The following is a 12983-nucleotide window of genomic DNA, read 5'->3' on the forward strand; positions in this document are numbered from 1 at the left end:
ACAAACAAACATGCTGAGGAATGGTCAATTTTTCAGAATGTTAAGGGGGCAGTAATAGAATTCAGTGCTGCTTTATAATTGAATTGATGTCAAAATAAAGAATTTTCACTGAAGAACTAAGAACTTACACTAAAAATTTGAATTCTTTATGATTTCTGAGCCCACTTCATATATATATATTCATATAAATATAGATATATTGTATAGATAAATTATAGAAGCAATAATGCAGACCTTCTCATATACTTGACTTTGTACCAGCCACTTCATTAAAAGACAGAGGAGAAACAGGAACAGCTTAGGAGAAGACACTTGGAACAATCAGAAGCATGTCACGATTCCCACAGAGGCAGGAGATTTTGGACACGAAGCAAAAGAGCAACAGTATATAGTAAATGATCAGAAATATTGAAGAAGTTTGACTCTTGTTCTGCCTCACCCTATCAGAAACCACAAGCTGCAGAATACTCCAGAAAAATCCAAGGGCAGAATTGATAAGAAGAAGCTATTGCCCCTCTGCCTGTCCACTTTATCACAACACACACACCTACCCTAAAGCTCTTACTAAGAATGTTACAAGGATACTGAAAAGATCACAAAATTACAAGATAATCCACAAGCTACATTAAAAAAAAAAAAAAGTTTTAAAGGATGAACATGTTCCTGCTTTAAGCACTAAGCTGAAAGTGTCTGTGGGTTTGGCAGAACTTCTGTTTCTATTCTACAGCTGTTTCTTCGCAGATCTTCAACCCTTCTCTGAAACACCCAGTGCTGGCCACAGTTCTCAAGATACTTACTTCATGAATTATTAACAGTTGCACCATTTATCTTCTCCATTAAAAATTTAAGCTATTCAAATGCTGATTAAAGGTGCTAGAATAACAGTAACAACAAAAAGACTGCTAGCAGGGTAGGGAAGCCATTGGGGAACAGATCCTTCTTAATACTATTCAGCCAAAACTGTCTAGAAAAATGACAAATTCAGCCAGTGAAACAAACAAACAAAAAGTATCTTTATCACTGTAATGAGAGTATCACCTACAGCAGGAACTTACACCATTCTGATACTTGGTTTATGCGGTCTGTTTCTTGGCTTAGTTAAATCCTCTACTATGTACAGCCAGTCACCTGACCCACGGGAGGCAGAAATACTCTGCCTTACTGTACTCTGACCCAAGTGTAATGATTAGTTAGGAGAAAAGATTTATACTTTTTTTTTTTCCATCGTTCAAGCTTCTACACATGATATAGTACAGCTAACATCTCTAACAAAACCTGTAGATTGTTGCTGCAGTTTTCCTAATTACATGTGCATATGATGACTTCAAAACCAATCAACATTTCTTCCCTCAACAAAGTAACCCTATATTCTCTCGATTTTTAATGTAGTTGATTGCTCCTTTTGAATTTTAAATGTACATTTGGCCATCTGTCTTTGGCATGCTAAGAAAGGTTTCAGTGACTAACCATGAAAAAAAAACCCAACCAAACAACCCAAACAAAACACAAAAACAAACCACAGAACAAATTATTTCAGGAAAGATTGGAAAAGTGAAGTCAAATACAGGCATGACTGGCACCATTACTTAGAATAGGGTATATATTTTCTACCCCCTGCTTTTTAATTCATGAAAAGCTATTGCACTTGTTTGTGTTATTCTCAATGTTTCATAAGTCATCATGGTCACTCCAGCACTTGTAGTCATTTTGTGCTCATTTGGCTTTCACCATGGCTTATAGTAGAGGGTAGGAAAAATTATCTTTTCATGCCAGAAATGACCAAGTGCAAGAGACCAACCTAGTGTAGTGCAAATATCTGCAGTAAAATTCCAATACCTTTGTTCCACCAAGAAATCCACCCTGCAGAAACAACACAAGGGAATGCCATCAGTGTACATCTACCTGCTCAAGTAGCTGCCGTAGCCGGTGAAGCTGAGACTCCAATTGTTTATTGTGATCTTCCAATATTTGCATCCTTGCTTCCAGGCGACCTTTATGTTGCCTCAAGAGTTTAGCTTCAGCAATGAGCTCTGCATCTTCAGAAGCATGCTGAGGTGACACAACGGAGTCAGGAGGTGATGCAAGAGGGTTTATTCCTCTCCGAAGATGTTGCTCCTTTAGTTGCTCATATTCTATCTGTAGACTCCTGGTATATTGAAAAAAGGACGAGAATGATGACTATCAAGCAAATTAAAATAAAAAACTTCCTTACATGAAATAAAGTTACCATCATCTCCCACTAAGAACACAAGTAGCTCATAAGAAGACAATGTCTTGATTTGTGGTTTATGGGAAAAAAACATAAAACAATAAAGTAGAAGTGAAACAAAGGTATTTTATCACAGACCCACCCTCTTCTACCTAATAAAGTCAGGCTATGCATGACATGTGCCTTGACTGAATTTTTTTTCTTTTGCTAAAATCATGACTCCTAGGTCGATCTCATTTCCAACATACATACATACATACATAGTACATGCATGGCTCAAACAACAATGAGGTGACAAGTCAGAAACCGGTAGGATGATTATGAGACCTTTGCTCTTCCTCAAGGTCAGCAATGATGCGCTCCAACTCTCCTCGCTCTTCCTTTTCCACTGACTTCAGTATCTGAGCAGGACTCTGTGGCTGACTCACAGGCGACTCTCCTCCCAGCGTCTGACAATATTGCTGGATAAGGGCATGTTCATCCTCTCTAGAGAAATAAAACCACACAAATAAAGATAGAGCAGTAAAATATTCATTATGCGAGCAAACATATTTGTCAAACTAAAGGTGTTCGTTTGCTTATGAAAAAGGACTAAGAGAGCAGGAAATAAGCCTAAAAAATATACTGCACAAAGCCATAAACATACAATGCACAGGAAAAAAAAAAAAAAAAAAAAAGATCTGTAGTAGCATAAAAGACCAGTTTACTTTAATGTATGCATAAACAAGAAATACTGCTGGTGGTTTGAAAAGAAATGGTGAAAGCAAGAATCAGACATAATATCCAAACAGACATAAATCCGAAGATGACTGATTTGAAATGCCTTAAAAATAAATAAAATCAAACAAGCTTTCTGGTAGTTCCTTTTACATTCCTGGTGAGATTTTTAATATTAGTTAGGAGATAATTTTGGTGTGCTCAATTTACCTAATAAAATCAGAAAGAAAAAATCACCACAGAATTCTCCAAGAAGTCATAAAGTAATGGATCATCAAGTATCTAGCTAACACTGTGCCCTGCACAAAGGGACTGACAATGCTTCAAAAATAATGCTATAGATTTTGAATTAGCCTTGTATTTCCACCTTTTCCCCCCCATTTTGACATACACATGCAGTACACTGAAACTCTTCAAGGGTAGCAGATCTCCTCCTCCTTACAGATTCAGGGATAGAAATAAACTGTAACACTGTCCGCCTCCTGGCTCCCATTGAAATTAGCTTCTGGTAAGGAGACACAGAAGTCCTGGCACTTTCAATTGCGCTATAAAGTTCAAATGAGTTTGCTTTTGTGGAAGTGTGCCTTTCTTTCCTCGTTGCTGGCTTTTCTCCATAAGTCAGATGGATAGAAAGTGAAGGAAACTATGTCCTAAAAACAGTTTGCTTGCTTGCTTACTCAAGAAGGATAAATCAACCGTAGAAAAACATATACTATTCATGTCTTTTAAGAGAAATTGCTGCAGCAGTACAAATGCTGAAGAAAACCCTCTTTAAATTCTCTTCATTGCTTGACTACAAAACAGAGACTGCATACGTTATGGTACAGTGAAGTGTTGTCCCTACAAACTGAACATCCCTGAATAGACTAAACTACCCTAAACATCATCTACAGTTAAAGCATGGTCAACAACAGAGAGAAAGACACGAGTAGTATATATACAAATATACAGATAATGTTTAGAAAAGAGACTTTCTCACATTACAAATGTTTCTTGTGCTGACCTTTTTCCTCCTATTTTTGGAAAGAAGTAGCTACAAATTCTCCTATTAACCAACTGTGATATGACATAATGAAAAGTATCCTCAAGCACTGCCTTTGAAAGCACATACAAAAAATAAGAAGTTCGTTATACATAAACTATTTTTTTTCCAAGTAAAAGTGTAATGGAGATTCTGCTCGAGGCTTTTAAAAAATTTCCTGTCAGTCAATTTAACCTTTTTCATCACAAAAGATCCAAACGTAGTCTCTCATTTGAATGAATAATAAACCCAGGTATTTAGAAATGTATACTCTGGAAGAAACAGAAGTTATTTCTGCGGTGACAAATAATCTATAGACAAACACATGTACAAGTAAAACACATCAGGTGTTTTACAGGCCATGCACATGGATTGGGGTTTTTCTCAGAAACACATTCAAGCTCTTGGGGTAAAGGGAGCAAATGCATGTGACGGGAACAAATAAGAGTTGCAAACACACTGTTTGTGTAATGAAAGACCCTATTTTATACCGCTGACTCAAGATTTTTTGGTAGCTCAGTACATCAATACCTATTTAAAGCATCACCAGTATTAGGAGCAAGACAAAATAACCACAGATTTCATAAATACTGATTCCTGATTACTGATTCTCTCTCTTAGAAAACTACTTCTATGTAGTACTGCTTAAGTCAAACTTTTTACTGAAGACTAATCCTATGGTTGAACAACACTAATCTATTTCCTCTTAAGGATAACTATTCTCTATCTACCCAAAGTCAGCATGTGGTCTTCCATTTTCTGACTTGTCATTGAGATTTGAAAATCTGGACTATTACAACCAAATGTGCATCAAGTAACACTATACCTAAAAAACCCAAAAAACCACACAAAAAACAAAACCAAAAAGAAAATAGCCTGTAGCAGTTCTATCCACTTTAAAAGTTCACAGCATTCTATTCCATGAAAGTTGATTTATGAAATAAAGGTTAAAAACAGGTATGAATAGACCCTTCCACAGAGCTCTGGTTGCATATCACTTTCCTTCATCTTATCTTTTGTGATTAACTACTGATTTGCAGAAAGTTTATACGTAAAATTGTAAAAGGAACCTAATTAGCAAGTTCTTCCACTTTTAACATAAAAAAAAGAAAGCCTCTAACTGCTTTCTCTTCTCCACTACTTAAGTGATTGCAGAGAAACTCAGCATCTCTTGCCTTGTCAGTTTGCGTTAGTAAAACTGAAACAAAGGCTAGTGCATTTCATGGCGTTTGGACCAGGTCCTAAACATGATAATGAAAACCCCATGGTACTTCATCCTATAACTGTCTTGATAAAAATCCCCACCCCTTATAACTAAATGTTTGCCACAGTGATGTAGGCACAGAACGGGCTTCCACAGCCCTGCAGAATGTGCAGAATCCCCTCGCTGTGGCCGACACGGCAGCACTAAGCCGGCAGCGCTGGCAGCTCAGTGTCCCATCTTCAGCAAGTATGGAAATGGAGTGTTAAAGGCGACTAGGAAGAGAAGACAGCTTTATCATTCAGGATCAAAAAACCTGTTTACATATTAAGTGATACAGTGTAACGACACACAGACACACAGCCTTCTTTTGTGCAAGGGCGTTGGTGTTGTCAAGGCAGATTCACATGATAAAGTAGTTTAGTCTGATTATTTTAATTAGGCACCAAAAATCTGCTGTCTACACTTTAAGATGATGAATTGGTTTACAAACTACCTGGGTAGTCTGAAATGTTTTTGTTTGTTTGGCTTTTGTTTGGGTTTTTTTTGTTTGTTTGTTTGTTTGGGTGTTGGGGTTTTTTGTTTGTTTGTTTGTTTGGTTTTTTAACAGAGCTCTGTAAATCTGGATTTATTATATTTATTTGAACTAGTGAAATCTGAGATTCTCTCCAGATTTTGCATTAGGTATAACCTCATTTTTAAATGAAACTCATAAACCCTTTAAAGAAAGAGTTTACACAGTAAATGCTTAGATATTTTTGACTGTACCGTGGCCCAGTATGCAAGATCAACACAGCTAAATGCAGAAAATTTTATATTTTCCTCTCCCAGTTATTCAGTCCAGAGAAAAATTAATTTCCTTCCTCTCCCACTGGTTCAGAGTCTCAGAAACTGTACACGACAGACTGTGAAAATTGACTAGTCTTTTTTAGGCATTACATGTTGCAAATGACAGCAGGCTTTTTCACACGCTGGAAGAAGTGCCTGATAGAAGTCTTCTGAAGTGTGTGTTTACTATGTGTTCCACCTCTGGTCTGTTCTGCAAAAAATACTAGTTCAAAACAACAGAACCTTGAACCTGCACTGACAAACCTCAAAACTGTAATTAAGACGATTCATTAGTAGCACAGGGCTACAAAATGACCTAGAACATAAGGGAGTGGCATACGCTCTGTGCAATGCAAACTCTTTCATTTTGAGAATCCAGGACTCTCTTCTGCAGAACTGGCTGGAGATGGCAATCAGCAACAACCAAAAAAGCAGCACACCACCAGAATAAATTCCTCATTGTGTCATGGTGGCTATTCTTCTGAAGACCCTGCATGCTTTGAGAAAAAGCTAGAACTACACCAAGTCCTCCAACAGCAGAGGCTGCAGTTCCTTTTCAGCATTTCACCACACTAGAAAGCAGTAAAAATGACATTGCAGGAGGTCAGATTTGAAAGTAGTACATATCAAAGGAAAAGAACACCCCAACAAGGAAACACAGGGAAAACAGCCTTTGAAATATCCTATTGTTTTGTGGATATATTTTTTCAAGCCACCTATTCCAAAACATACATGCATAGAAGAAGCAATAAGGTTCAAGAAGGTAATCCAAAATTATTTGTCTTTAACTTACTTTTCTTCTCCTAATTTTATCATCACATGGAACTAATTTCTCATTGTGACAAGATGCTTTTTAACCACTTACGTCATGTCAGAGTATTCAGGTACTACATTACTGGAGCTCGTTTGGCTTACGACAGACTGATCGGCAGTGCCAGCTAAAAGTACCACTGGCCTTTCTCCTATTCCTGCACCTGAGCGGGTAGCTCCCTAATAACATTTCAGATACGTTCCAACTCTGCCTTCAGTTGAGCGTGAGGTGGCGTCAACAGTGCTGCAGACATGAAGATAACTGGTAGTAATGACACTAATCAGAAAACAGCTATTAAACATTTACACAGAAAGTATTTATACTACATCTAGCAGAATTAACTTCAGTATGGGCTAGATGGGACAGTTCGTACATTACAGGGATAAGAGAGTTAAATTCTTGTCCCATTTTCCTAACAAATCTTTTTGTCTTTTCATTCTACTACACCATGATTTGTCAAATTGTGAGGCATAGGTTTTTGTTAGGGACGCTATTTATCATTCTTTGTTGCAAAGACTTCGTGTTTTCCTTATGCTCATCTTCATTTGTGAAGAGGCCAGTCTGCTTTAAAGATACAGATGTTTTTGTATGAATTAAAGCCCAAGAAAATGCATCACAACAGTCTAGCCTAAATGTTTAGAACTCCTTAATGTATGGAGGAGCTGATATGAAGGAAAAACATTTTTATTCAAAGTATTTACACCAGAAAACTCATGCATGAGAGTATTTGTTAAGAAGCTGGACATACTACAGTAGAGACACTTACTTTTTTCAGTTGAGAATAATGCGTTTTTAAATGGAATTTACGTAACTTTAGGGGAGGGGAGGGTTAGAAAGGTTTAGTTAGGGAGATAGAAGTCATAATGACATTCAAGACAACAGGCTAGTTAAAACAGAGAAATTTCTTTGAAGAATGGTTTCTTAATCAAATGGTATATTGCAAAACATTCCTGAAAAAAAGCCCGTATGATGTTTAACTGACAGCAGAAGTTGTCTCACTGTCATTCAAATGTAGAAGACTTCTTACACACACTGTTCAGAGCACGAAGTTTTTTAAAAGTATTGTTGATGAACTTGTGAACCTAACAAGATCAAACCAGTAACCTTGCAAAATTAAGTGCAACTATGCCTCTGTTCTAGGTACACAGTAAACTGAAGGACTCTTGAGGACCAATGAAAATAAGATCACAGACTGTAACTCCCAATTATGAGAAGAAGAGAATTTTATTTCCAAACCAGTCATCATCTCCTGAATTCTTTTGAATACCATAAGAGAACGAGATGCTTCTTAGATACGTTTACAGCAGGGACAATGAACTGAAAAAATGTGTATCCACATTTCAAATTGTTTCTTCAAATTCAGTCTATATAGAATGATAACAACCTGCTCATTTCTATGACAAACTACAATAGTATGAATAGAGCTGAACTATAATCCTAAATTCCCAGTGCTCCAGCTGTAGGCAACTTATGATCCAAACTTCATAGCCATGTAGATGCCTGGAAAAATTTCTTCACTGAAAGGGTTGTCAAGCACTGGAATAGGCTGCCCAGGGAACTGGTAAGGTCACCACCCCTGGAGGCATTTAAAAGATGCGCAGATGTGTCACTTAGAGACACGGTCTAGTGGTTGGACTTAATGATCTTAAAGATCTTTTCCAACCTAAATGATTCTATGATAATAGCTTAACTCCAAACTTTAAACCACAGTTCATCAGAATTTTGTGAGTACTTCAGTATGTAACTTAATGAAAGCAAATTATCTGCAAATAAAACAGAAGGTGTCACTGGGTACTTTCTTTTCCTCATTGGTCTCTTAATCTCTGCAAATTTTGTTTGTGTAACAGTCCCCTTTTGACAACAGGACTGAGACCCAAATACAGAGGTCCCTCTCACATGTTGGCACACAAACTCACCATCCTCACTCCTTTTCTTAAAATAAAGGTTATTTTGATAAGGTAGCTGGGAAATTGCATTAAAATGAATAGCTAATTTACCAGTAAAAATGAAGCATATACACCCCCTTTTACCATCGGGATGGATGGTTGTTTGGCCTTTGTATATGAGTAGGCTCATTAATTGCAAAATAAATAATCAAGTGTATGAACATTTAGCTGCCTTCAAGTTTTCAGCTTTCCTGCCAAATGACAGTATGTCTGCTTTTCTTTTGAAAGGCAAATCAAAAGGGAGTATTTTGGCTGCATTTCTCTCACTAGTGAGCGTACCAATGACAGAAACACATGAAAACAGTTACACATGAAAAACGTTTTATTAGTTATGTAAATAGAGTTAATTAAGCAGGAAAGAAGAAAAAATTGAAGGTGGTCACATATGCTTCTCTGAAGCAAAGTATTTTAAATCTCAAATTTAAGCCTTCCTAGGTAGAATATTTACATGATTAGATTTTTAAAAAGTAAATTAAAATATTATTGAGAACAATAGCATTTTCTAATGAAAATTGAATAATTACTGCTTCCTCTTTAAAAATGCTGATGACATTCATTAATAACTTGAGAGGCAGTCCTGCTACACTGATTTAATTAACAGAACTGATGACACAGTGAGGTTAAAACATTCATGTATTTTTACATTAAAAAAACTTACTTAATTCCTCAGTAATTCATGGGGTTCTATGCTTGCCAGGTTCATCAATGCATTTTAATGAAGATTTTTACAATAAAAGTCACATATAATTAAAATAAGGAAATGGTGTTGATAAAACTTATGTAGGAGTATGTTTATATCCCCAAGGACAAACAGATGGATCAGCAGCCAGAAAACTGAAATATAAACAACTAGCAGCAACACTGTTCTTCTGGCTTTGCAGAACCTTCAAATTACAGGTGATTTTTTTTTTTTTTTTTTAATTAGAAAATTGTCCTGGGAGTTAGCACAAGCTTCTGACCTACTCCATTGTCCACTTCAACACAGAGGGATTTCTTTTCTCTTCTGCTATGCTAAAAGCAGAAAAGAAATACAAACTGGAACCTATAAAGCTGTGACTTTTTTCCAGTCACATGAAATACCCTCACTTTTGAAGCAGAATGGCTGATAAACGTAGAGTTCATCAAGCAAACATCTCCAATTTCTACAACTGATGCTTGGAATAATGAAATTTATGCAGGCATTCTTGGGGTCATACTAATTATATACTTCCACTGAGATTAAGTCCTGTGTTACAATTTATGAAGACTATACCATCCATCTATAACCAAAGTTCCTGGCAGCCTGTGAGTTACTTACACGCTTCCTGTGGTGGAGCTACTGTCCGTGAGGAAGGAGCCATTGGTCCTTTCCATCTGCGCTAGCCTGAAAGGCAAGGAAAGACCACAACTTTCAGAGAACATGCTGCACAATTAAAACAGAGGCAGTGTGAAGATCAATTCTATTTAGAAACATCTCAGGTATGGCAATCTTGGTATACACAAATAGGAATAAACTCCTAAATTTTGTCACAAAAACCTATAATCCGGAGGACTTAGAACAAGTATATTTTCTATCTCTAGCACAATTATCATTAGCATCCCCACAACTCTCATAGTAGAATTAGTCAAAGAGATGTTTTTGCGGATGGTTTTCTTTTAGAATTTTATATAGCTGGACTAACAAAAAAGGATGAATACTTTTTAAATATAGCACATGTAACATCTGAAATTATGCTTGGCAAATAACATCACACTGTGGACGGACAAGTTCTGGAAAACACCACAAAAAACTAATTACAGGGTCATTGCTTATGGTTCCTCATTTTGGCAGGAATTAATTTAAAAGGACTGGATTATTATACTGTAGATGTAAGGCCATACAGCTCTTTAAAATTGCAACAGGGATTGTGTGTCTACTCAAGCTTCTAGGAAAGATACACCCTAGGTATGTAAGACACATACATAAAAATCTAGGAAGACTCAATGCTGTGCACACACATTTGACTGCCTCAAATACAGCTCTTTCCTTTACTATAAAGGTATCTTAATTTCACACATATTTTTGCAACTGTGTTATGCATTACTATAGATTTCAAACTTCTTTTTGAAAGCAGCGTCCAAGGCCCTAAAGAACTGGGAACTCTGGTGTCTTCTTTTAGCATGGAGCAAGGTTGCCCATCTGTACATTTGTTAATATTCCTCAGGACTGGAGGATAAGTGCAAGCACATACAGGATGACATCTTGATCTCTTTGTCCCACTAGGGCTGCAGTGGGGTGTTGTGCTCCAACACCTCCCCTGAAGGAAAGGACACGCTCCTAAGTGACTAAAGATATTCAGATCATCTCTGCTTTGGGGCATCTCAAACAGAGTAGTTCATGGTGAGTAACGTGTTTACAAGTCACCTTTGTAATGCTGCTTAGCTCAGCATCTTTACGTCTTTGATGAAACCTAAAAAAATAGTCTTCATAGTCCCTCTGTTATACAGGGAAGTAGTACAAACCCCAGTATTTTTCCCAGAGGGGAGCCCGCACTGAATCTCTTAGCTAGCGACAGATATCCCGACACACAAATGCAGATTCTACCATTATCATCATGTTTTCAACCTCCATCACTTAGTGAGGATTTGCTTGGAATAGCATGAGGAACCAGGAGACAGCCTTAACCAGGGAGCAGAGGGAGACAGGGAAGGGACTCGAGAGTCACAAAGAGCCTTCATGGCAGGATACAAACTGGAAGTGGAGAAAGGGGTTTATAAGCAACTCAGTGGTGACACAGCACAAGAGAATGGGGAGACGGTACTTGACTGCAGGTAGGGGACTTTGTTAACAGAAAACTGAGATTGGAATGTTCTTCAAACAGTGACGATAAAGGTTTTAAGCCCTAATATAACACACTGTTTCTGCTTGGCACAGTCTTATCAGGGAAGGCCTGATAATATTTTTTGAAAGAAGCTTAGCTGAAAAGATCAAAACAACAACAACAAATTCACTAGTTTACATGTGAAATACACATAACAACTGATCCAACTAGAAAGCACACAAAAATTACATGAAAGATAACAGAATTTTGTCTTCATTTTTTAGATGTTATTACTAGAGGAAGAAGTGTTTTGAGGAAGTTGTGTGGTCTTAGTTGTTTTGGTTACATATTTGTGTTCCTTGGTTACTTTCTTGTTACATATTTTGGTTACTTTTTTGTTACATATTTTGGTTATTTTTTGTTACATATTTTGGTTACTTTTTTGTTACATTTTTTTACATATTTTGTTACATATTTTCCTTACTTTTCTGGTTACTTTTTTTGGGTACTTATTTCAACAAGACACAGAAGCGCTGAAATGTCATAATAGACATTTCATCCTGAAAAGACTAGAGTGACCCCATAAATGCCAGAACATAACACATCTGTACTTATTCTGTGTTCTGCTAAAAGTCAGTGGTAAAGGATATTGCCCACCTATCACAGAAGAAAACAAAATCCTGGATCTAAAATCCTACAGGGAAAAGTTATATATCCAACAAGTTCAGTTTATGTCAAAGGTTAAAAATCAAGAAACAAAATAATTCTGCAAGTTTCTATTCTGTATGATAGATGATAGATTTAATGCATCTATTTTACATTTAATACAACTGTATTCAGAAGCTAATGATTTAAAAACATTTGACTGACTTCTGAGTACAGAGAATTGTATCTTTTTAATAATTTTCAGTCAGTAACGTATATTAAAATCTGCAGGAATCAGTCACAAAAAATGCAGTGCACTGGACAGACACTGTACATCTCTTACCTAGTAGCGTACTGCTCTATCCTGGAGTGTGTGTCATCATGAAACAGCTGTGGAGACTGGGAAGGACTAGTTTAAAATAAATAAATAAAAATTAGGGGTGTCCAAAGCAATTAATGACACAGACAACATAATTTTAAAACCAAGTTAGACTGATGACAAATAAATAAATTCACAATAGTGCCAAGGGTGTTATTGCTTTGAGTCAGTCATGCCCTATAGCTCATACACATTAGATTAGTTGCAACTGAGCTAAAAGAAAACCACCAGCCACCAGTGTACTACGCTTTCCAGACAAAGGGGTGGGTTCTGCATACTCACTCATATTGCTCTGGCCACATACTGATGAGAGTGATAGGACTGTAGGGAAGACCAAAAAAAAAAAAAAAAAAAAAAAAGAGAGAGAGAGAAAGAAAGAAACTATGAATCAAAAACTTTAGTGCCACTTCAGCAAAAGAAAGCTGGAGAAACACAAAATATTTTGT

General features: G+C 36.7%; 1 protein-coding gene across 2 annotated transcripts in view; it reads right to left on the reverse strand.

The window, feature by feature from the left end:
- Positions 1-12983, reverse strand: part of UTRN (utrophin) — a 351512-nt gene that overhangs the window by 13713 nt on the left and 324816 nt on the right. For both annotated transcript variants that reach the window (XM_013304556.3, XM_027796967.2), the window contains 5 exons: positions 12820-12858; positions 12502-12567; positions 10031-10096; positions 2537-2695; positions 1903-2146 (listed from right to left, as the gene is read on the reverse strand). In XM_013304556.3, coding sequence (XP_013160010.2) covers positions 1903-2146; positions 2537-2695; positions 10031-10096; positions 12502-12567; positions 12820-12858 — 574 coding nt within the window. The remainder of the gene's footprint in view (positions 1-1902; positions 2147-2536; positions 2696-10030; positions 10097-12501; positions 12568-12819; positions 12859-12983) is intronic.

Source organism: Falco peregrinus, chromosome 7, assembly GCF_023634155.1.
Source record: "Falco peregrinus isolate bFalPer1 chromosome 7, bFalPer1.pri, whole genome shotgun sequence".
Taxonomy (NCBI): Eukaryota; Metazoa; Chordata; class Aves; order Falconiformes; family Falconidae; genus Falco; species Falco peregrinus.